The sequence below is a fragment of the Mauremys mutica genome, chromosome 1 (assembly GCF_020497125.1).
Source record: "Mauremys mutica isolate MM-2020 ecotype Southern chromosome 1, ASM2049712v1, whole genome shotgun sequence".
NCBI classification, from domain to species: Eukaryota; Metazoa; Chordata; order Testudines; family Geoemydidae; genus Mauremys; species Mauremys mutica.
In genome coordinates, this window is record NC_059072.1 from 171,282,222 (window position 1) to 171,308,302 (window position 26,081).

General features: G+C 39.1%; 1 protein-coding gene across 4 annotated transcripts in view; it reads left to right on the forward strand.

Moving 5' to 3' along the window:
• Positions 1-26,081, forward strand: part of NECTIN3 (nectin cell adhesion molecule 3) — a 196,960-nt gene that overhangs the window by 159,352 nt on the left and 11,527 nt on the right. For 2 of the 4 annotated variants that reach the window (XM_045001874.1, XM_045001877.1), the window contains exons 6-7: positions 1,876-2,014; positions 6,300-6,384. In XM_045001874.1, coding sequence (XP_044857809.1) covers positions 1,876-2,014; positions 6,300-6,384 — 224 coding nt within the window. Of the gene's footprint in view, positions 1-1,875; positions 2,015-6,299; positions 6,385-7,467; positions 7,534-26,081 lie in introns of those variants that run through there. The other 2 variants (XM_045001876.1, XM_045001872.1) reach the window with 2 other exon arrangements.

The window sequence follows — 26,081 nt, forward strand, 5'->3', positions numbered from 1 at the left end:
CTTCAGATGGATTAGTGCCTGCACATGAGTTGGCTGTTTGGCTCTGTGCATAAAACCAAAATCAAACTGACAAGCTCTGTTTCTGAAATACTGTTCTGTTGCATTCTAGACATACTGCGATTTAAACTTGGCTGTTAGTATATTGTGAATGTGCCCAGTTCACTTGTGGTTAGAAGAGGCAAGTAGCAGAGGAAACCTCAGGCTTGAAGTAGAAAATGAAGCCCCATTCCTTGGGAGGAAATTAATCTAGATTGTACCATTGTGACTTTCAGTTTGGTAGGCTTTTTTTTAATAATATGAGGCTTATGCATATGGAGAGAGACTTGAGAGAGGTGACCTATCATTTGTAGAAAAGTGACCAACAGTCTCTTTGTGAGAGATAAGGAGACAAACTTGAAACAATGATCTCTATAATACAGCTGCATCAGAAGTTTTTTTGTTTTTGTTTTGTTTTTTTAATAGCTTTAACTACACTGTAGTGGCCCAAATAAATGGTGCCGTAAAATTCTACGGTGTGGAATATTAAACTGGAAGGATGCTCCTATGGGGAGTGTAGTCTGGCTGATTTGAAAATAATCCACTCAAGCGGATGGAAAAAGGGTGTGGTTTTTTTTGGATTAAAAACAAGCATGAAGTAACAAAGTATGGTTTCAACATCAGTGCTTGAAACTATAATGAAATATGTAAGTGCTACTATTTGTCCCAAATGAGACTAAATGTATGGGTTTAATAACAGGTAAGCTGATGGTCAGGGAAGAGCCTGCAGTTAAAAGGTGCACATTTAGGGCATGTCTACACTTACTGTTCAGCTCACTAATAGTGACTGGTTTTTCTAAACTAGTACTAACTATCCCAGATCTCAAAGCTCACATTTAGCTATATTTTACTGTTAAATTTTGAATTCCTGTCCTTTCCCTCTAAATTTCATGGAAGTTTTTTTCCAGCGCTGATACCTTTTGATATGCTTACTGTGAAGAACAATTATTGAACTTGGGCAAAATCACCAGTTTGCACATGGCAAGGTGTTTGCAATTGAAAAGCTTCCATTTGAAGCTTCCAACCACATCTAAAATACTGGGGGGAGATGAGAACAACTGTAGCAGTTAGGACTTGAAACTATTAATAAATGGATAAAATCTATTAAGTCTGATATAAACATGTATTTGAAATTAAAGTCAGCAGTGATGTAGCTATGGTCAGTTATCACATAAAGTACTTATATTTAATGTTGGGAGTTGCTTGAAATCTCAAAGGAAATGTTCTAGAAGTCTGTTTAGAGTAGCAATTTCATTAAAACTTGGTCAAAATAAGACATGCACTGAAAATTCTTAATGCTTCCTAAAAGCATTCGGTCTTGGCGATGACATGGTATTGAGTGGTTTTGGTAAGTATTAACTTATTAGTATTTTTGCATGTTTGCTGCCAGCAGTCTGTTTATTTTTTTTCTTTAAAACTAATTTGCTTGGTCCCAGTTTTTGCAACCCTCAATCGTTCGTTTGTTTTTTAAAAAAGCTGCCACCTGAGTATATTGCACTGTCCCTTTAAGTTTGAAATAGTAATACAAGCATGCTGTTACTGTATTGTTTTCTTCACTGATTTTATTAATCTCAAAGGCGTAAAATAGAGCTTGTTTATTCATAAACTACCTTTTCTTTATATCTACAAACTATCTTGTTAAGAATAGTTAATGAGAGCTGGGCAGATGGCATTGATTATGAAGACTTTGAAAGAGCATCTTAGACTATAAAAACAGCTTTTGCATGATGATGCAAGTAGATATGATAGTTTTCAAAATGTTGCTTAAATAACTAGCTTTGTGAGGATGGAAAACACAAAATACCTGGAAAGGATAATCTGTGGTGCATTACATTACAGATGTGCCATTTAAACAGACATCTTCTGTAGCTGTAGCGGGGGCTGTAATTGGAGCAGTTCTTGCTCTGTTTATCATTACCATCTTTGTGACAGTGCTATTGACTCCAAAGAAAAGAAGGCCATCCTACCTTGACAAAGTGTAAGTATCTTAATTTCTTAAACTAGAAACAATAAGCATGAAGTATTTGGCTGTATTTGTAGTTGCCTAAATGCTATAGTTACTTTGTAAGAAACAAAACTTTAGTATGTGCTACAGTCAGTCTCTGAACCCAAAAGTGGTGTTGAGAAATTGAACAATGCGGAATCACCAGGATTTATAAAAAGAAAAAAACAGCATAGTTAGTTTAAGTATGTTAAGTATATTTTCCCTAGAAAAGCATGGTTGTTTCCAAGGCAAAAAAAGGTTTGTGTTTATTTTTTAAAGTGCCCTAGTACACAATACTCTTTTAACATCTGTTACAACTAAAATATAAAAGACTGGTGAAGCAGTTAAAGTTAGTACACAAAACACAACAAACAAACAAAAATCAAAGAATTAATGTACCTAACAGTAAATAACATTTATCCCTACCCACAAGCATACAACTTACTATTGCCACAGCTACATAGCAAACGGCACATCTCAAATTTACCTTGGCTCCTTGAGTCACCTTTCTGCGCTTTCATTTATCAGGTTTTTTCTCCAACAGTAGAAATTATGGATGTTTGGTGTAACTTGTACTAGTAGTGGATAGGTAAGTGCAAAAATTATGTGAAGAATGGCAGTTAGAGGGTGATAAGACTGTGATCCCTAGGAGGAGCAGAGTTAAGGCTGCCTAGTTTGAAATTAAGAAACCTCCCCACCTCCAAGTGGCAGTTACATGTTCTCTGAAATAACAGCACTGAAGGAGCAGTGTCATAGTTAAGATTAAAACTACATCTCCTGAGATTATGTACGTAAAATGAGGAAAAACCAGCTTTTAGGCTGAAAATTTCATGTTCTTAAAAGGAAACTTTAGTACATGGTTGAAAATGTGGTCCAAACCAGTTATTAGAGCATGTAAAAATAACTCCTATACACTTGGGAGCTTTGCTCATAAGGTGGTGAAACAGCTGTCCTGGGAGTATTCCTAAATTGGAGAAAAAATGCCTACAAGGATTTGTTTGTGCGCTTCAGATGCAACAAATATAGCTGGTAATTGAACAGACACATCCTTAAATTATAGAGGTACTCTGAAGATACCTTTTTAAAAAAAAAATCAGTTCTTTGTCATAGAGTTACTGCAAACAAGTACTGGAAAAACTCACTTTAAAAAAGGTTGGAAATGCCTACTCCATAAATTAGTTGCCTATGCTTTCTTACATATAGTTTTATCATCTTTAAAACTACAATGGATTTAAAAATGCTTCAAGACACTGTGTGGCTTAGTAAGTTGAAGTAAATTGCATAACCATGCTACCTTAGTTTTTAAAGAAACCTATATTCAACCTATAATCTGTTAGTGTTTTTAAAAACAGTTGTTGCAAGTTAATGTTGTAACAATTGTTATATCAGAAAAAATAATAGACAGTTTCCATTTAGGAGTTGATAGAAATCTAACAAAGCTTAAAGGAAGGGACAAGGTTGTCTTTAAAGGTAACTGGTAGTAAGGAAAAAAGTTGTTGTCCTTGAAGTATAAAGCATGAGGTAACAGTAAATTAGTTTCAACATAAAAAATAACCAGCCTGATAAACATTCTAATGATAGAATTTCTTATATTTTCATTATCGTTTCAACCATTTGTTCCAAATGAGACTAAATGTATGGGTTTAATAACAGGTAAGTTGATAGTCAGGGAAGACCCTGGGGTTAGAAGATGCACATTTAGAGCATGTCTACACTTATTGGTAGATTGGCACTGCTGCAATCGATACAGCTAGTGTTGATTTATTGGGTCTGATCTCCTGTCGACACAGCGCAGAGTAGCCACCGCGGTAAGTGGATCCAGCTACATTGACTTCATTTATGTTATTCACGTAACTGAAGTTGTATAAATTAGATCAATTTACTGTGGTAGTGTAGACCAGCCCTTAGAGGCAGGTTTTTTGGGGGGGCTTAAGGAAACTAGGTACCCAACTCCCATTGAAGTTAACTTAATATTTGGGTGAATGTCTCATTTGAAAATAGCAGCTCTTATTACTTAAAAGCTACGTGTCGATCAATATCACTTCACTCTTTCCCCTTATTTTCTGTTCCCCTTTTCTCCAAAATAGTATTTTAATGACTTTGGATTTTTAGGAAAGCAAATTTTAGGAGGTGACAACTGTTAGGTCAACTCCAAATGAGTTAGGCCCACACAATGATTGATGTGACTATCTCACAAAAGTATACCCATATGAGAAGTTTTTAAAAAGAAGGTAGGCTTTAAAAGACAAAATAGAATTTAAGCAAACTTAAACTAAGGACTTCTAACAAACATACACATATGTATGGCTTTGTTACGCAAAAGAATATCAACTAAAATGTATGTAAAGAGTCTAAATTTAATTTAAAGCTTTGTCACTGTTACAAGACTTAAAGACAACTTAGTTGACTTATTAATGTAGCTAAATAAGTAGAGAGCTGAAAAATGAAGGGAATTCCTTATGTCTTGCAACTCTGCTGTTGAACTATATTTCATGTTGAAGGGGAAAAGCAGCAATAGAATTTAAGTTAATATAAACAGGGTGCTAAGAAGTCAGAAGTTGCTGTTTGACTTAAATGGTTAGGTACCATGTGACAATAAACAACAATGCGTATCTTCCTCATTCTTTAGTTTATACTTCTCCAACTCAAATTTAACCACTTAAAATGATATGTAGCTTAAATTTCTTTGACTTTCATTTGGATTAAACTCTTAAATCAGCTATCTACATAGTCTTAAACTGCTGTATTATGTAAATTGGTGCCAATTAAATGAGGGTGCCAAACCTGCAGGCCGTACACAGGCCACCAGAGCATTTCATAAAGCCCGTGGCTTGCTTCAACACAATATACTAATGGACGATTCATTAAGCATTTTGTCATCATGTTTACGTCATTTTATAAGTGTGTAAGTAGACAATACTGTATAGAGGTTGTTTTTATCTAAGTAGATACGAAACAAACTGAACTTAAAATATAAATCAATACAGGTGACTTTAAATCTTATAAAAATGTATAATCTGTTTGGCCCACACAATGTTGTGCTAAGGTCCTATGCAATAAGGTTGGGTCCCAGTGAATTTTAAAGGAATTATCTGGGTACCTCAAATGAAATTAATTGATTATATACAAAAATTAAAAATGGGTGGCTGTTTTTTTTTCCCCAGGAACATTACATATGAAATACTTAATCAAAAACTAAAATATTTAACCAATCCAGGCACAAGGAACAAAATGTTCAAAAGTTTCTCAGTTACTTGGTGCTCAGTTTGACGTGCCAAGGATTCATCTGGTGGAAATCAAGGTCCCTTCAAAAGGTTTATCTGGATAGAGTAGAAAATTTGCAATAAATCATATCTTCATTCGTAGGTGGTTGCTGCTGCACTTGTTCATAGTTGAACTACACACTACAGTAACATAGAAAACAAAACTCTAGGCTCAGATGTTTAACTGCTGTTGAAGTTCGTGGGATCATCATGAATATTAAGTGAACAAAAATGAATCCATGAGGTACTAGTCAGATGGGACTTAACTGAGGACTTCACATACTATCCATGCTCTGTCCATGGTTCGACTTCCTCTTTATCTCATCTCTACATTCTTAGCTTATTTGTCCCTTATGTAGCTCACAACAAATAGTTCCCTGTGTGTTCTCCCTCTTAGGTTAGTTCACTAAGACATTCTTTTTAGTTTACTGACCTATATACTTATTTAGTGCATATGTCCTGTTTTCAGTCCAATGATTGTTACCTGCCTAATCCTGTCTTCCAAAGAATGAGGTCTCCCTGTGTGTGTTTAATTACTCCTGTCTGGTCAGGCCTCAGCTAGAAATAATCTCTAACATTTGAGTATTCATAGTTAAGATTCTTAATACACTGAAGTCTTTCCCATAATTTTAAACTAAACAGAGAGAAATAAAATAATTCCCATTGTTTCGATAAGTTGTACTTTTTTCTGTACTGCAGACAGTTATTCAAAGTAAACATCTCTTATACAAGTCTGATTACAAAGAATGCATACCATATGAAGATTAACTAACTAGAGTTAAAGACTATAAAGGGGCATGTAATTGGTGGTTGCCAATAGGTTATGTTTACAAAACTCAGTTTCATTGTAGATCTATTAGTGGTGAGAGGAAACAAAAGCTGTAGACTATGTATCCAGGGCATTTTTGAGTTGGTTAATGTTTCTGTGAAGGTATTAACTGTGGAGAAGGTTGACTTTACTGTTCATTTGGTCTTCATAAATATGCTAAGTCAATCTGTATAATCTCTTTATGCAGGATTGATCTTCCACCCACACACAAACCACCACCTTCATATGAGGAAAGGGCACTCTCTGTATCTCAGAAAGATGTCATTCTTCAGGTAGGTGAATGAGTAATTTTAACATTTCAAAACAGAATAAGTATGTGCTAACTAATATTATGTTGCTTACAATATTACTTCATTGTTAGATGTACAGCTCCTTGTAATGGGAATTGACTAATGTTGGATTTCTGCTACATGAAGTTGTTGATTTAAACTTAAGTGAAAGAAACAACTATTTTACTGAAGTATTAAAAGGTTTAATTTTAATTAGCTATTTGTTTTCTCAGCGTATAATACATTAATTTTTATATGGAAATGCTGTAATTTTCTGAAATTGGCATATATTAAACAAAACTGCTGTAGCTGCTCTAAAGCAAAATAACTCATAAATGGTAGTTGGTTATTTTATGCTCCAGAACATTCTAGTGCACCTGAAAAGATGGGGACAGAACTGCATTGTTAGAAGTATTAATGGTTTGTCCACGTAAGCTTCCTTACGCAGATGAATTAATAATGCCCCCTGACATGGAAGAACCACAGGAGTCGCCATCCTGTTAACCTAGTGTATGGTCTTTCAGTAATAGAGGTTCCTTACAATGATGGCTTCTGTGATGGGGCGGCAGGCATAGGCCACTGAGTACCTTTGTCATAATTGAACTAGTCAACTCTGCTGTCAGTCATACTTGGATGACTTCACTTACTAGAAAAGTTTGTTCTGTATTAGGCAACATACATACAACTAATTTTAACATTCATTACTGAAAGCATCCTCAATGGGAAATATTAGTATTTCACTTCATGTAATGCACTAAACCCAACCACCCCATAAAATGTAGAGGTTTTATGAGCCTCAGAATTGAGGCTGGATGTGGATTTTGAACATCTAAGTCTAGGAGTGAAATCCTGGTCCCATTGAAGTCAATGACAGAAAAACCACTGACTTCACTGTACCTAGAGTTTCATTCTAGGAGTGTTCTGATCTGGGCTTCAGTTCACGAGTTCAGTACCCATAGTATTTAATCAAGTTCATGTTAAAGGTTTACCATATCAAGCTCCATTGTGATACAGGTTTGTAAAATAGTTCACACATTCAGTCTATTGGCTGAAATTTTTCTGTAATTCCTTCCTCTTAACTTACAGCCATATAAAGCAAGAAAACTGATACACAAGATGCTACTGTTCGAATATTGACTGCTCATTTTACTACAACGAGGTTAGAGAGAGAGAGAGAGAAGATGCAGTTGGGAGAGCCTGAAATAAAACTCTAGTTGTGTTAAAGGGAGAAAAAGACCAACGTGACTGTCTTGTACCTTAAATAAGGGATGAGGGATCTGTTAGACCTTTGTTTTTTTTTCTTTCACATAGAATCACTGAAATAAATTGGGTTAAAAAGCAACAAGACTTATTAAAGTGAACTGGGGAGAAAAGGATGATGGAGATTTAGGACAAGATGTTGTTCATCTTGGTTTTGTATGAGCACAACTGGAATGATAGGACACCAGGAGAAGACTCAATTGTCACACTGAACACTTTGACACTTGGGTCACACATTCTATAGTTTTTGTTCAAGAATTGCCTGAGGAAAATTTCTGCCAAAAAAAAGGCATTTCCTTTACCTTAGCTAAATAATGAGGTCCTTAATTTTGGAGTTATAGACTCCGCTGTTAGTTGTAAGACGGATAACATTGTAAGCCTGATGAAAACTTCTTTGTTCTCCCTCTCCTCTTGCCCCTTCTCCCCCCCCCCTCCTTCGGTCTCACCCTGATATCTCATTGAGATTGCTTTAAGCATCCAGGCTTAGTGTCTTGTAAAATGTATTAATTATGAAAACTGATACTCTTATTGATATAAATGTCCAGTCCCTTGTTAAAAGTGAACATTCTTTGCCTCAACTTCTTGAGGCAATCAGTTTCACAATCTAATCACAGGTTGTGTTAAAAGTTATTTCCTTAATTCAATTTTGAATTTGCTGTCTGATATTGTCACTAAATGTCTACTTGTTCTTGTGTAATAAGACAGGGAGGACAGAAGTTCCCAATCTACCTTCTCTATTCCATGCATTATTTAATTTATTTTATCATGTCTGCTCTTATTCCTTTTATTTCTATGGTAAACAATCCTAATATTTTTCCATGCCCTTGACCGTTCGCATCACTGTTCTCTGAACCCCTTTGCATTCTGTAATAGACCTTTCTTTGAGATGTAGTGGCCAGTACTGCACCCACTGTTTCAGTGAGGCCACACAAGTGATGTATACAATGCTCTTATATAAAACCTTATTAGTTGCCATCCTATTCCTTAGGCATCCTGATATCATCATTTCCCTTTTTTAACCATATATCTACCTTGAGTAGAGATCTTCACTGAGTGGCCAACAAGGACATCCCTGCCCCTTTCATGAGCAGGTTAAGTCTATTTAGACCCTTGGGAGTTGTAAGAGTATTCTTGATTTTTTTTTTCTATACAGTGTGCCTTTCTTTGATTTATTGACATTGCATTCACCTGCCGTAATGCTGCCAAGTAACCTAGTTTGTTTAGGTCCATGTGAAATTCCCCAGTCCTCTGTGGTTCTCACTAATCTATATAACTCTGTATGAACTATATTTTTTTCCTCATTACTCACCTCTCTCCCTACTCCAGACTATTAACAAATATTTTAAACTCTTGGCCTTGGTATATAACAGGGGTAGGCAACCTATGGCACGGGTGCCAAAGGCCGCACGCGAGCTGATTTTCACTGGCACTCACACTGACCGGGTCCTGGCCACCAGTCCAGGGGGCTGTGCATTTTAATTTTAATTTTAAATGAAGCTTCTTAAACTTTCTGAAACCTTATTTACTTTACATACAACAATAGTTTAGTTATATATTATAGACTTATAGAAAGAGACCTTCTAAAAAGGTTAACATTTATTATTGGCACGCAAAACCTTACATTAAGTTGAATAAACGAAGACTCGGCACACCACATCTGAAAGGTTGCTGACCCCTGGTATATAACCTTGGTGCGCTCTACTGTTAACCTTTTGCCATGAGAAAAATCAGCCATTTAATTCTACTTTTGACTTTGTTTCCTAGTCGGTTACTGAACCATGACAAAATTTACTTTCTCACCCTATGACCATGTGGACTTTCTGTGCTAACTTATGAGGGATCTTGTCAGAGAATTTTTGGAAGCTGAAATGAACTATCATTTATCCTTTATCCATTAGTTCACTGACATATTCAAAGATCTCTAAGATATTGAGACGGAAATTTTCTTTGCAGAAGAGGAGGTTTGGACCGAAGGTATAGAAGAACTTTAACTACCAACACCGTTGTCTTAAATTTAAAGATCCTAATGAAGAATCACTGCTTTCTCCTTCAAATGCTGGTCCTCATTGTATTGCATACACACCATGCATTCAGAGCTGGAGAATTTGAAAGTAGCATCCATTGGTCTGTGCATGTGCTCTGGCTCACTTCATGCCTCTGTCTGAGGGAATAAAGGGCAGGTCACACTGTCTGCCTCTCCAGTTCCTTCTCACCACCACATAGTCCGGGTCAGAACCTTCAGTGTCCATGGCTTTGGCTTCATTCTACAAAATAATAACAACATAGTTCATAAATAGTTATAACAGTTTTAAGAGTTTTTACAGTTAGTGTTTTATAGCTGTATTAGTGTTAGATTAGTGCCAGACTATGCTCAGGTGTCAAACTCTGCTTCCTGCCTGCGATTCTTCTTGGTCAGTGATGAACACCAGCGCTGCCTGTACTACCTTGGGGAAGTCCACATCATGGCGAGGTGCAGTATTTTGCTAATCATTCTCCAGCCACACCTGAGAAGGGCGGGAACTTTGTCTCCACAGATACTTCATGGAAAAGACCATGAGTCCTCAGTTGGACCCAAAATGGGGACCCTCCTCCTCCTTCTGCACTTGATCAGGACAACCTCAAATTCTATCACTGCAAGAGCATATCTGCCCAAGGACAGGTTCCAGGCCTTGAAAACTATCATCGCCCATGTCACAAATAATGTTCAAGTACCGGTCAAGTCATGTTTCTCTCTCCTAGGTCATATGGCCTCATGCATCTATGTCATCACAGTCAGAAGACTCCATCTTCGTTGCTTTCAAACGCAGCTGCAGTCAGTATATTATCAAAATTGCAATTCCATGAACCTCCTGGTGACATTTCCAGTCAACGAGTATTTTCTCTGCTTTGATAGACAAATCCTCATCAGATATGCATGGGAGTCCCTTCTTCGAGGAGTGTTCCTGTGGGTGCTCCACTTTAGGTGTCTGCTCCTGCACCTGAAATCGCACAGACACCTAAAGAGGAGCACCCACAGGAACATCCATCTTGAAGAACCTCAGTTACAGATGCATCCCTGTTAGGTTGGAGAGCTCACATGAACAGCCACACAGCACAAGGTACCTGGACCTCTTGAGGGTCCAGAATGCACATCAATGTCTTGGAGTTGCAAGCAGTCTGGAAAGCATGTGAATCCTTTCTTCATTTCATCCAGGTTCACCATGTCAGACAATGTTATGACATCTACAAGCAGGGAGGAGCGAGATCTGCCTCCTTGTGTGCAGAAGCAGTCCACCTTTGAAACTGGCGCATCAGCAGTCAAATTACTCTATCAACAGCCAATCTTTCAGGGAAGCAAAATGTGCTTGCGGATTCTCGCAGCAGACATTTTGCAGTCAACCACGAGTGAGAGCTCCACTATTTGGTACTGTGCATTATTTTTGCTCTCTGGGGAACCCCAACAAGGGATCTGTTCATGCCTCAAGCAAACAGGAAATGCACCACAAGTTGCTCCAGAGAAGCCATAGGTTGCCACTCCCAGGGCAAAACTCTGCTTCTTCCTTGGTCAGACCAGTTCAACTTTCCTTTGCCTTTCCTCCACTGCTGCTCTTGCCATGCATTCTATGCAAAATCTGGCAGGAAAGGGCATGGGTCATCCCGATTTCCCTCTTCTAGCCCCAACCATTCTGGTTCCCAAACTCCTACACATGTCTTCCTGAGGACCAATCATCCTTCCAATATTCCCAAGCTTCTGACCTAGTAGAACAGCAAGATCAGGCACCCCGATCCATGTCCGCTCCACCTCAAGGGTTGGTATTTAGTTTTGCTGAGTCGTAGCCATGTCAGTCCTAAGATATTAGTGAGACATGCCAAATACAGGTCTTTTGCAGTGGATGAATCAAGTGATTTAAGTGACACTGCCCAGCTATCGCTATTTGTTAGATTTTATGATTTTCAACAAAAAAACTTTGTGCATAATACCATTAGAAACCTACACCACAAGAGAGATCGTTTGTGAAAAGGTAAAAAGTTTTTTGTGGGGGGGCGGAAAATGGTTTAGACCTGCAGAACATTAACTTGCTTGTTACAGACCAAGGTCCTTCCATGACAGGGAAAGAGAAGGGCTTTGCTTCACGTTTGGCAGCAATACACACTTCATTAAATATACTTCTCTGCATCATTCACCAGACTGTTCTGTGTGATAAATTGTCTGGGGACATGAAAAAAACAATGTTTTTGTGATTAGATTAGATTGAGTATTTGTGAACTACATACACTTAATTCTAGCTTGCATCATCGTCTTTTTAAAGCTTTTTTACAAGACATTTTGGCCAAATACAGAGACCTGTTGCAGTATGACAACGTTCTCTGGTTAAGTAGGGGGAGTGTGTTAGAGAGGTTTGTGTACTTCAGAAAGAAATAATAGAATTTCTTTCAAACCACAAGATGAACAGGAATTGCAAGTTCCTGGAATTTACGAATGATGTCTTCTATCACAAGTAGCCTTTTTGTGCCATATTGCTGGTCACTTTAATTTTCTCAACTTGCAGTTTCAAGGCCACGCAAGCAGTGTCAGGGATCTGTTTGAAAAAGTATGTGCCTTTCAGAGGAATCTTTGAGAGAGAACAGGAAAGATGTTGCACTTTCCCACATTGTGTGTAGTAGCTATAGATGAAACTTTTAGGAATTCCTGCATCGTTTTCATTAACCATCTGAGCAAAAACTTTAAAATGAGATTTCAGAATTTTAAAATTCCAAAGGATTTCTTTTTATTTGTTCGTGATCCATTTTGTTGTCTCTGCTGATGGACCTTGCCTTTCTGAAGCTAACAACATTCTTGATTCAGCTGAATACAGTTAGAAATTGTAAGGCCCCAGAGCTCAACTATTTTGAAGGCAAAATTCAGAGTAGTGGCACTTTGTGATTTCTGGATTCAATATGCTGGCCAGTTTCAGAATAGCCAGGATCTAGTCATCTATCTTTTAACGACATTTGGATCAACATACCTCCACAAATCTGGGTTTTCTACCATAAATATGATTTAAAAAAAAAACACTGATCGCCTGACAGATAAGCATCTTCACCAGTGCGTGCACCTTGCCCTGGCCTCCTACAAATCACTCTTCATAAAGCTTGCCAGAGATCGTCCATGTCTCTTCTTCTGTTAGAAATTGCCACAAACACAGGTGGTAATGTTGATTTATAAACTTTATTAAAAGATTAACACTTACGTTGCAATCAGTCTTTATTTATTGGCAGCTGAATTTTTTTATTTTGTCAGCCCTCTGTGCAAATGGCCCACCTCTTGTGATAAAATTCTCAGTGGCCTGCAGGTAGATCTAATTAAGTATCACTGATTTAATGTGTGTGCCATGTTAATTTTCCATCATTCTAGTTTTTTTAATCAAAACGTGTGGTACCAAGTAAAATGCCTTACAGAAGTCTATTACATCAACACTTAAGATTACAACTTTGGTTGATAAAGGTATATAAAAAAAAAATCAAGTCAGTTTTGACAGGCTCTGTTTCCCATAAACCCACATTGATTTGCATTAATTACATTTTCTGCCTTTAGTTCTTTGAGTCCTATATCAGCTTTTCCATTATCTTTATGTGGGATCAATGTCAGGCTGACAAGCCTATAAAATGTATAGTCTGGTTGGTCCTAGAATGTCATATTCAGAAATTGTCATGCAGCACTTGAGTAATCATGGGATTATCATCATTTTGCCTATAAATCAGGTGAATAACTGGCATTTATTGAGCCTGTACTTCTTTCAGGGCTTGTCTTCACTACCGGGGTAAGTCGACCCAAGTTACGCTACACTAGCTATGTGAATATGTGACGTAGCTTAAGTCGACTTTCCACGGTGTCTTCACTGCGCTGCATCGATGGGAGACGCTCTCCCGTCTACATAATTTAATTTTCTTGGGGGAGCTGGAGTGCCGGGGTCGATGGGAGAGAGCGCTGCCGTCAATTTAGTGGTTCTTCACTAGATCTGCATCAATTGCCTGTTGCATCAATTGCAGCAGCATAGATCTCTCCAGTGGTGAAGACAAGCCCTAAATCAAGATAATAGAATTTAATAACACTTGCAGATGACAAAGTTGGGAGGTACTGCCCATATGGGGGAAGACTGGAATATCATACAAGCAGGTCTGGATGACCTAAACTGGAGTAATGGAAATGGGATGAAATTTAATAGTGAAAAGTGCAGGGTCATGCATTTAGGGACTAACAACAAGAATTTTTACTATAAGCTGGGGATTTATCAGTGGGAAGTGGCAGAATAGGAGAAAGATGTACATCTGTTTGGCTGCTCATAGTCATCCTGTGATCAACAATGTGATGTGGCCGTGCAAAAGGCTAATGAAGTCCTAGGATGCATCAGGTGAGGTATTCAGTTAAGACAGGGAAGTGTTAGTACCATTATAGAAGGCACTGGTAAGACCTCGTGTAGTATATTGTGTGCAAATCTGGTCTCCCATGTTTATGATCAATTCAAACTGGAACAGGTGTTGAGAAGGGCTACTAGGATGATCCAAGAAATGGAAAATCTACCGTAGGAGATCAGATTCAAGCTTGGTTTGTTGAGCCTAACCAAAAGAAGGCTGATGGGAGAAATGATTGCTCTCTATAAATGCATGAGAGGGATAAATACCAGGGACAGAGAGGACACAAGAACAAATGGATATAAACTGGCCATCAACAAGTTTAGGCTTGAACATCAGCACTTGCCATGATTTGAGAACTTCAGTAACTCAGAGATTAGAGGTCTATTACACAAGTGAGTGGGTGGGTGAGGTACTGTGCCTGCAATGTGCAGGAGGTCACAGTGGTCCCTTCCGGCCTTAAAGTCTGAGTATGAATAACAACATTGAACTAAACTATGCATACATTTAGTACAGTGGTAGACAGTCCAATCAGATGTGATTAATCATGTTTTTTATATTTGGATACACTAGCCCAAATCACTTGGAATGCTAAAAGAGTCTGTCAGTAATCAATGGTCTGTGTCACTGCATAATCTGAAGGATAAGGGCTGTTTCAAGGTCTTAAAAGACCGAGGATACAAGTCAGTGTTCTGCAGATGTTGAATGCTGAAAATTTCAGATTTGAAAATGTCACTCAGGTTATACTCTTGCCTCTTTATTTCCTCACATTGCAATTCCAACCTATTTAATAACCGCTGTATTGAAATAAGAAAGTGTCTTGCTCCATCTGAAAAATTGTAATGCTGATATTTTCAAATGGAATATAGCGCTTGAGCCAGACTTCCAGATAGTTCTTGAATTTTTTCTTTTATACGTGCAAATTACTCTAAGCAAAAAACATGGAGACTAACGCACATGCAATAACACCTTACAACTCAAATTCCTGGCATTATTGGGAACATAGATTGCTAAAGTCATGATGAAATTGAAATGAAGGATAATGTAGGACAGGCAGAATAATGTGACTGTAAATGTACATGTCATTAAGTTTATTACATCACTTTTTCTTTACTGGTGTAATGTTAAGTAGAGAGAGTCATGGTTTTATAAAGAATATTTTTACAGAGGCTATGATTTTCCATCTCCGCCTAGTCTAAGATGGGTTGAGTACTATACTGCCACTTATTAAGAACCTAATGTTCTTTTCAAGGGTTTGGGGAAACATTTCTTATTGTAGATGGCTATAATTGTATCTGGTACATCAATACATAAAAAGAAGAGTTCTTCTCTGACAGAGGACTCTATTATATGAGATACATAGATTAAGCCAAAGCCCAAGTGCCTCTGGAGGCAATGTGTAGGGAATGTGTTTGGATATCTTAACCAGAGTGGATTGGACAGAGTAAATAAGGATGCTGGGTATACATGAAATGGAACTACTGCAAAAAAGGAGAGCATGTAAGAGCAAAGTAGAAAGTGAGACTGAGATAAGAGGAATAGTAAGAGGTTTTTCAGGAGTATATGGAATAAGAGGAAATGCAAAAACAGACAACTGTGTGCAGTTAAACAGACCCTTGCAGGTGAAGATGGTTGAAATCAAAATACAAAAGTTCTGGGTTCACTGGAGAGGGTATGTCACTGTGTGTGAAGGAAAATGATCATTTTATAAGCATATTGGAGTTGTGATGTCGGCAACTCCTGGAGGAGCTGATTTGATCTGAAATGAAAAATGAAACCGGCTTTAGTGATGGAGAAAGAGACAGATTCTTTCCTTTCAAGAGGTTGTCTTGTATTTCTAAACATGTGATATGGCACCCAGCCTCAAGCTGCAGAACTTCCTTGAAAAACTGTCATTTGGGAACTTATTTGATACTCATGTTGTAGTTTTACTTAAACATCAAGAGTTTTAAATCTTAAGTAGAGGTTGCTCTTATTAGAAATATAAAGCTCTATTCAAACTTAAAAGATTTCCTAAAGACCATGGAAGACTTCTCGTAAGTTAAACAATCTAATAGGTATGTGTTAAAGAACCTTCACTGGTACTTTAGAAATGCAAAATACTAGTTTAATTTTTTTTTCAGGTTTGCTGTATTGCACATGTTACAGCTAATCAGGCAATAGCTTGATGAAGGGAACAATAATCGTCTTAGTTCAGTCCTGTGGTCTTAAATATTGTATACTTGTTTCCCTGATTAAGTATTTTAGTTGAACTGGAGGTATGCTCTGCTATCTGATGAACAAATGTGTCCAAAGTGCAGTAGGGAGAGGCTTTTTGACCAGAAAATATGTCATAGAACCTAATAGTTACTAGGACATTATTTTAAAATATTGAAAAACTGTGTACATGAGCCTAAATATATTTACTTGACAACATTTGCTTTTACAAATATTTCAGATTGAAGGTGGACATAAAAATACTCAGCATTGTTTAACTTTCTTCCTTTGCTAGTCATCCTGAATTATGTTGACTTCCATGGGAAGAGAATTAAGCCAATTAAGCCAGAAGTGTCCTAATCATAATTCTTCCCCTCTCTTCCACATAATATATTACTTTTTCAAAGGTAGTATACCAAACAATTTTGGGCTAAAGCATGCAAAGAAATTGATAGATGTTTTTGAGACATTGGCCAATAGTTTTTGACTTGGACCATTTCAGATGCATCAGGTGCTTTCTTCTGTTTCTGAAATGAACATGTAAGAATATCTCTATTTTGCTCTATACAGTTTTACTTAACACTAACTACTATTAAATGTTGAAAATGGTGATATTTTCAGAAAAAATTAACTTCACTCTGGATTGTTTGAAAAAAATGGACTGCTAAGAAAGGTGATGAGAAATAGGCTTCTATTTTAGATGCTGTCTGTGGCCCTTGAACTTAATATAGATAACTAATTCAGTCTCATACAGTTTACTGACTGACTTTATGGGTATTTTAAATGTAGAACTTGAATCAAATGAAGATGCTACAAATGCAAAAAGCATAGTATCTATTAGCTGAGAATCAGCAAGTTAATAGCAGGACTTGTAGGCTAAATTAAAGAAAATGGTATGAGACTTCACAAAGTGTGCTTTACATGGAAATACTTTTAAAGATGTGGATTACGAATTGACAGTCTGAAAAAGCTGTAATCTTTCACTTGCTTGATCAGCACCAGCTCTTCAGCATATAAATGTTATATTGCTAACTAAAGCAAATGTCTCAAGTAACTGTATTCTGATTTTAAGTGGTTGGAATTTTAAAATAGTAAATCACCCTTGATTATAATTAAAGATGGGTCAGTGCCACAAAGATGAAACTCAGACTGCAAGTACCCTAAATTTTGAAGGCATTGTTTCTTATGTCTTGAGCTGCATAATGGCCCCATCTGCTGTTATAACAAATTTATTTCTGAAAAGCACCCATTGTAAACCTTGAAATGTTGCAATTTCTCATTAGAAACAGAACACTAAATTGAAACATTTCAGTGCATAAAGAATAACAATAAATTATAAAATTTAACTGGGTAACCTAATGATAGAGAGTTGGTGTGAAATGTTGATTGGAAGTTAAAAATGAACTGAAGTCTGACTTCATATTTTTTATTAATTCAACTGCTGTTTTTTTATCAACAGTTGAACACTGAAATTCAGCTACCCCTGGGGATGAGGATAGTAGTCAAACATCTGGTGCATACCTATACTGTGGCTGAAGTTGTGAAATACTCATGACTGAAACGATAACTTGCTAAGCCAATATTTTCCAAGTCTAGTTTGTGTCCAAAAACATAACATACATTTTCTTTAAAAAAAGAACAACTTATTTGTGAACAACTCTGTCAACAGAAGAAATAGTCCTCAATGAGAGATGCCTTTGAATACCCAGATGACATTGGTCTTTGATTTGCTAGAGTTAGGAGGGTTGGAAAATAGTATCTTGTGTATGCCGGGAGTGTCAGTTGCTTAACTTATCAAAGATTTGAAGGGAAGGAAGGCTGTACTGTATGTTTATGCATAGCTAAGCTTTCTATATAGTGAGTATTCTCCCTTCCAGAAGTGTGCACAGAATGTGATGATCAGTGTTCTATTGCCTTAATTTTCACTTTAAGTTAATCACAAAATACCATAGTCAGGTTCTGTCTTGCTGTGACTGCCGAAATAATGTCCAGTATGATTAAATCCCATGAAGACAACCTATCTTTAAGAATTATGTGTATGGTGTGGGAATGGCAACAACGCTAGCACTAATTGTAATATTGCACAGCTGACTTGTTGGTACCATTTTTTTTAAGTGGGAATAAACCAGACTACTTATTGTTACTGGGATAGTTAGAAACAAAAACCTAGGAAATTACCTCACCACACGTTAAGCAGTGGGGGGTCATTTCTAGCTTGTAGAAAAAGGTGCATGTCCCTTTTAAGGGCTAAATAGCCAGAGAGTGACTTGCTACAGCAGCTTCAGACTGGGGATGCTGACCCATTCCTCCCCTCCTACCGTGATGATACGAAGAGATGGAGGACTATTTAGGTCCACACCGTCACAGGAAAAGCCCTCTTTTACCTGGACCACACAAGTGGTGAGGTCCCAGCAGCTGGTTGGCTGGGATCAGGATGGGTAAGGGAAGAGTAGGTAAATGATTGGGGAATTACCTGCACTGTACACTTTTATTTGCTGGATACTCCCTGACATTTAGGAATAAAGTTGCAGCCTAATTAAACTGCATCCACTGTATCCTGATTTCCTGGCATATCTGGATGCAGGTTTGAAGGGGAGGTGGGAAAAGAAGAATAATCTGAACAGTGAGACACCTAACCACTTAACAAAGCTTGGAAATAGAAGCAGGACAAGCAAAACTGTCTGAATTAATGTTTGTCCATGTAATTTTTCCAACATGAGTTAGTAATAACTTTGCTATTAGTGGTCACGTAAATCTTAATATCATTGAATTGAGTCTCTTTGCTCATAACCTATTTAGCCTTTTTGTATACAGTACTAGACAGCATTATAATCTTTGTCAAACTAAGATGAAGGTCTTGTTTCCAGAGGTATGTTTTTTAGAATTATTTTTGGGGGACAAGCTGGATAGTGGCTGGAAATACTTTTTATGTAGGCTCTGGAAGTTTTACAAGTATCTTATTGCATTACTGGTGAATAAAACTTAATTCAGGCAGCCTTGTGAATGGTTGTGTTCTGGTCTAACTTGTATCACAGTAATACATTGATAATTATAGGAAGTAGAACACAACTAAAACAAATATTTTTCTGTTAAATCTGGAATTGGTACGTATAGCTAACTTGAGCTAGCCTGTTAAATAGGTGATTCAATAATAATTGCTAGCTACTTTTTGTGGAAGGGAAGACCATTTTAATTCCATATAACTAGAGTGATTAAAACTGATTATTGCACATTCTCCCTTTCAAGACTAACCAAAGAAATCTAGCAACATGTAGATGGTCTGATTCTAAGCACTCTTAGAGCACTTTGTGGGATGTATTAGACTTTCTGCATCAACAAGCACTAAGCTGAAGAGAAGAAGCCCAGAAATATCAGTTGAAGTTGGTTTATGAAAACTCTTACTTAAAAGCTGTTGGATGTTCTCTCCAGATGTTAGACCAACTATCTTGTCAAATATGTTTAGTCTTTAAAAAGACTGAGATTACAAGCAAAAGGAGAGAAGATACAAATAATGAAGCAAATTCTTTTTGATAGCAAGTAAACAGCCCAGATAACTGAATAATATTTTGGAAAAATTCTTAATACTAATGAACATGAGTAGGGACACATGGTTGTTGGTGAGACATGACTAATGGAAATTCTTGTCAAATTATTTAATAAAGGTTACTGTAAAATTTCTAATTTAAAATTATAGTATCTGCCATTAAAAAGTTAGGTTACTTAATACTGATTTCAGCCTAAGGAAAAGCTGATTATATCAAATAACACTTTGTGGTAATTTAGTTTAGATTCCTCAACAGTAACTGCTGTAAAGTGTAATGTTACTGTATTGCTGTTAATATAGAACAGCAATATAATAGCTAAATTATAATCATACCAATTAAAAGGAATAGGATCAGATTTGTCTAAGTCAAAGTGAATTGTTAACATGCAGCATCAGTAGACAGTTTTGTACAATGAACCATCTCCTACAATATGTTGGTAAAGTCTCTAGCATAGTGGGGCATCAATTCTGTTTAGGGTCACAATGTGCTGTTTATAATGAAAATGAAGGATAAGTCATACTCCCTTCTATCATAATTCACTCCATATCAGATGAGAGGCAATTATTGGCCACTACCACAATATTTTTTTCAGTCTAAAGAGCTATTTAGAAAAACAAGAGTTACTTTCAGTATAAATCTGCAAAAGATATGCAAATAAAGGCCTGCCTATATTAACAAACCAAAAAGACTTCATAATGGAATACTTAAAATGTCCATGACGTTCTTTAGAATGACTACATGTAAGTGCTTCTGCATAAAGATAAAGACATAAAGATAAAAGAATATTTGGAATGGATTCTGGGAAACGAGATGATAGGCATTAGTGGGGGGAGGGAGAAATTGCAGCTATCATAGGATTTTAATATTTGAAAGAGTATACATGTGTGTAAAAAACATGGATGGGGGAGAACATGGTATGGACTTCTGAAGTGTGTGGGTTTTTTACTTATTTATTTTTATTTTTAACATTAAGTGACTGAAGAAATAATGTATTGCAGCAGCTCTGATTTCAGAAGCATAGAAAACAAAATTTTAAACGTGGGGAAATAAAATTTGAATCAAAGTAAATCTTTAAGACCCAAAATCAGTTAAGATGCCTGTGTATATTAATACTTGCAAATAAAAATAGGCATTTATCTAATGGACAATTCCTGAGTGGAGGTTTTCATTCTCTTAAGTGTTAGTGATGTCACTAACTCTATGACGATAAAAGGAAAGTAGCTCCCTGCTATATGGGTACCTTGTAATCACCTCGAAAAATTATGCTCCTCTCAAGTCTTGGCAAAAATAAGATGGCGTAATGAAAGGGCCAATAGGGTCATAGTTTAGGGCCTCCAAGCTGCAGAGTCCCCAGTAATGTTTGTCTGAAGTGGTATATGACTGTATCCGTTTGAGCAGTGTCCAACAGCTTTGGGAGCTGCTCCATCAGAAGGCATTTTCTTTCTGTGTGGAAGAATCTGTAGACTTCCATTCTTCTCATGCATACCACTGATCCTTCTGGCCAAAGGAGTGAAGAGCCTAGATACCAACTCAGCTCATTGATGTCGAGGAGCAAAGAATAAAGCAGATCAATTGTGTATACTTCTGACTTGAAGGGGGATAGTACCATTGTACCCTCCCTAGATTGACTAACCTTGTACACACAGACACAGACACAGACACAGACACAGACACAGACACAGACACAGACACTTGCATAGTCTACTAAGGACCATTGTGCTAGCCAGAGTGACCACAACTGACGGCATTGCACCAAGCATTGTTTAGTGAAGTTCCCAGATATGGCTCAATCCTACGAATCCATGAATCTCTGGGGTAGTACTAGGCAGGGTCAGGCATGCATCCCTTCATATGTCAATGGAAGGGGTGTGTGTGTGGAGTACTAAGCTATTTTTGTCCATCCTATGACATGGCCAAAAGAGCATACAACACTGCTTTAGGAAATGATTGACTGAATGGGGGCCTGATCTTTGTGAGGTTATGACATTCTGCACCAAGGCAAACCACTTTATATTCAGGATTAGGCACTGACCGCACATATGGAATGCCTCTAGCCACATGGAGTCTGCCTGTGTGAGGGTACAGGTTCCTGACCCATAGAGCAATGATAGATCCTGAACTCTCTCTCTCAGCACGAAGGTCTTTTTGCATTCATAAGTAAATCAAGACCAGAGAATATCTGGCTTGTTGCAACCGTTTTGAATTCAGCTTGCAGCCTAAGTAGATGAATTCATCAACACTCTCCAAAGTACTCGGTCCCACCTCACTGAGGGTTCAGGTTCTGGACCTTGGTCTTCTGCCATGATAGTCAACCCTTTAGTGCGGGAAGCATCTTGGAAACCATGGAGGATAGGGCTGTATTTCTGACTTCTCCACAAGCAAGGTGGTGTCATCGGCGTAGTTTTTGTTGATAAACACTTCTTGACCAACCTTGGTTCTGATGTGTGGCGCAGCAAGTCCAATATCTGGTTGACAGAATTGTGCCGGGGCAGTATTTGAATCTCTGCCTCGCACCTGAGGTTGAGCAGAAATATAACAAAAACCATGAACAAACATGCCCTTTTGCACGGCTACCAGTGTGAAGGTCACACACCAGGTTTACTGAAACATTTGGAGAACACACTATTTTCTGTGCCAGCCAAAGTGCAGACTTGTCAACTGGATCAAAAATCACTTTGATGTCTGCATATGCCAGATGAAGTGGGCAGTTATATTCTAGGTGCTGATCGCCAGAAGGTGAAGAGTAAGGCAAGATCCATTGTTGACTGCTTTGCAGTGAAATCTGATTGTTCTGGATGACTGTTAAGGAGCGGTTGCATCCTACCAAGCAGAACATGAGCAAAGACCTTTGCTGGGACAGATAATGAGGTTGGTCTGTAGTTGTCACACTCAGTTTGAGATCCTTTGCCCTGGTATAGGGACACTATGATGCTATCTTTCTATCCTGCTGATATTTTGCTTGATGCCCACACTTTAAAGAGCAGTTGATGCTGGCAAATGCTTGCTGCTACTGCTTTGAGCAGCTCAGGCCCAGCAGTACCTTCTTGTACCCAGGAGATCATCAGGACCCTACAAAGAGGGCTAGAGAGCAGAGTTAATGGATTTTGAGAGGGTAAGGAAGGATAAGACAACTAGGAGAGAGGGGAAGTGAATGAGTTAGATGGATTGGTAGAGGGGACAGTGAATAAGGAATATTTGGAGGGAATTTTTGGGATAAGGAATGGGATATTGAGTAGAGAATGTCAATGGGGGAAAATAAAAGGTTTTTATAATCACTGAACTTACTCAGCTATTAATTTTGCAAGCATAAAAAGGGGGTGGGAGGGAAGGGTTTCCATTTGGACTAGTTAAGGTAGTACCTAGCCTCAAACTTCAAATGTTTAGAGATTTGTTTATGAGCCCCGAAACATGTCCCCATACTCCCTTAAACTGGCCTCTCCCCACCACCTGCTTTCAATTTATGTAAAACATACTGGCCCTGTTTGGTATGTGAACGTGTTGATCTTCTATCATGGGAAGAAAGTGCTGGCTAAGGCAGGGGTCCCCAAACCCCGGGCCGCGGACCGGTACCGGTCTGCGGCCTGTTAGGAACCGGGCCGCGAACCGACCCCTAGCACATCAAGCGGCGTGTCTCCGGCGGGGCCCCTGAGCCCTGCCCTGCTCAGAGCCGTGTGGTGAGGGGGCGGGGCTGCGAGCTCCGGGCTGAGCTCAGCTGCCTCCGCTTGGCGTGGAGCTCCCAGCCCCACCCCCTCACCACGTGGCTCTGAGCGGGACGGAGCTCAGGCACCGCCGGAGTCACGCTGCAGCTGTCGGGCGAGGCGCTGAGGCTCCGGGTGAGGAGGGAGCCGGGGGTAAGAGGCTGGGGCCAGGGGGGTTGGCTAAGGGGCGGGGAGTCCTGGGGACAGTCAGGGCACAGAGAGGGGGCGGAGGTTGGGGGAGCGGTCAGGGGGCAGGGAATGGGGGGGTTGGATTGTGGGTGTTCCGGGGGGGGGTCTGTCAGGACTCAGCGGGGGGGGGATAGGGGTTGGGGCAGTCAAGGGACAGGGAGCAGGGGTGGAGTCCCAGGGTGGTGGGGGTCTCTGGGGGATGGTGAGGGGACAAGGAGCAGGATGGGTCGGGGATTCTGAGGGGGGGCGGGCAGTCGGGGGGGCAGGAAGTGGGTGGGGGTCAGCAGGGGTGGCTCTACGAATTTGGCCGCCCCAAGCTGTCATGCGCGGGAGGTGCACCAGACCCCCGGGAGCAGCGGACCTCCCGCGGGCATGACTGCGGAGGGTCCGCTGGTCGCGTGGCTCGGCTGGACTTCCCGCAGCTGCGGAGGGTTCGCTGGTCCCGTGGCTCCAGTGGAGCTTCTGCAGGCGTGCCTGCGGGAGGTCTACCCGAGCCGCGGGACGAGCGCCCCCTCCGCAGTCGTGCCCGCGGGAGGTCCGCTGCTCCCGGGGCTCCGGTGGACCTCCCGCAGGCATGACTGCGGAGGGTCCGCCGGACCCGCCTGCCAGCAAATGCCGCCCTGGGGGTCAGATGGGGGCAGGTCCACGGAAATTTTTTTTCGACAAAACCGGTCCCTGGTGCCAAAAAGGTTGGGGACCGCTGGGCTAAGGTACCTTACAGCCCTGATTTCCAGACTATTGATATGAAGGGGGGACTCCTGGGTGGTCCATATGCCTTGTACAGTATGATCCTGTAGCTGACCTGCCAGTCCAAGGAGAGATGCATCCAAAACTACTGTAATTGTGGGAGGGGAATGATTGAAAAGAATCCCTGAGCACATCTTGTCCAGATAACCCCACTAACACACTTTGAGGTACAGAGAGCAACTTGTTCAGATTGTTCTTGTTGGGGATATAGATTGACCTGAACCAGGTTTGGAAGCAGCACAGATGCAAGTAGGTAAGGTGTAATGTGACACAGGTGCATGCTATTACGTACATAAGCAGGAGCCGGGATCTGGCCATGACTTGAGGACTACCCCTTGAAGAGCCACTTGGTGAGATAGGGAAAGACCATTACTCCCCATTAGTGAAGGTGTGCAACAAGTAGAGCCATAACTAGAACCCTGTGCAGATACAAAATCTGCCTCCGATCCTCAGACATGGTCTGTGAATATCCACGTCTCTAGAATGTATGTTGTCTGTGTCCCTTGTAATTGACCAGAAACTTTGAAGGATATAAAGCTTCTGCGTGAAATCCTTCTGCAAGATATTCTGGTTTTGTTGGTCATCAGTTTTTTTTACCTAGGGTTAAAATGTTTAGGAAAAATAATTTTTTTAACTTTAATCTGTCATGTTTTTGTCCCCTCCCCCCTTCCTTTTTTTCTTTTTGGCACAGGGGTTAAAATCATCATCAAGCCTGCATTTTCTCCCCTACCAGGTGGGAAATTATTAGAGGATCTAAAAACATGTAATATGTATAAGGTTCTCTTCATTATCTAGTTCCAGTATGCCAATACAAGTTGTTGATTAAGGTTATCAGGTCTTTCTGGCTTCCAACTGCATGGATTTCCCTATGTATGCGTATATATAGGTTGTCCTAAAATAAGACTTCACCACTTAAAATTTTCTTTTCAAACTGCTATAATTCATATGAACACAATCTGCAACAGTTCTACAATGTAAATTTCATTAATCCTTTTTTACTTAATGACTAGATATTGAATGGATCTATAATTTCTTCAAGATTCATGTTATGTACTTGCATCTCTAAAAAAGTGAGAGACTGCTTCATAGTGCCTATTTTTCTATTGCTAGGGAGACAATAATTTGCTTTTGTTCATGACGGACTTATATAAACAGTGACGCTGTGCCAGGCCTGGGTCTGATGGCTGACTTTGTATCTCTTAATTTCATCCATACCTTTTTGTAGAAGTCAGGCACTGAAGCTGATTACTGTTAAGATTACAATCATTTTTAAATCCTTAACAGTTCTTTGTAAGCAGATATTTAACTTCAGTGAAAGCTCTCTTGGAATCCTTGCTTGCTTTTTAGTTAGCACTTCCCCAGCATTCTCTGACATGGTTACTTTGTTTTTGTACCCTTACATAGCACAGAATATGGTAATACAGAGTACACTTAGATTTATTCTCTTCCAAATGTGGTGAACCCTCCTTAACACAATATAGTCCTTCTCTGCCAACCTTGAAATTCTATTCCTGTTCATGCAGCTGCTCTTCTTCATGCCTTGCAGTCTTCCCCCTCTCCTTTCAGACACTTAATCTTCCCAGTGTTTTTACAGGCACCATATGTGTCCCCACACATGGTCATCTTCTTTGCACTTTGTCATGTAATCCTCCTTCCATTAATATTGGAGATCTTAAACTTGTAATAAAGCCTC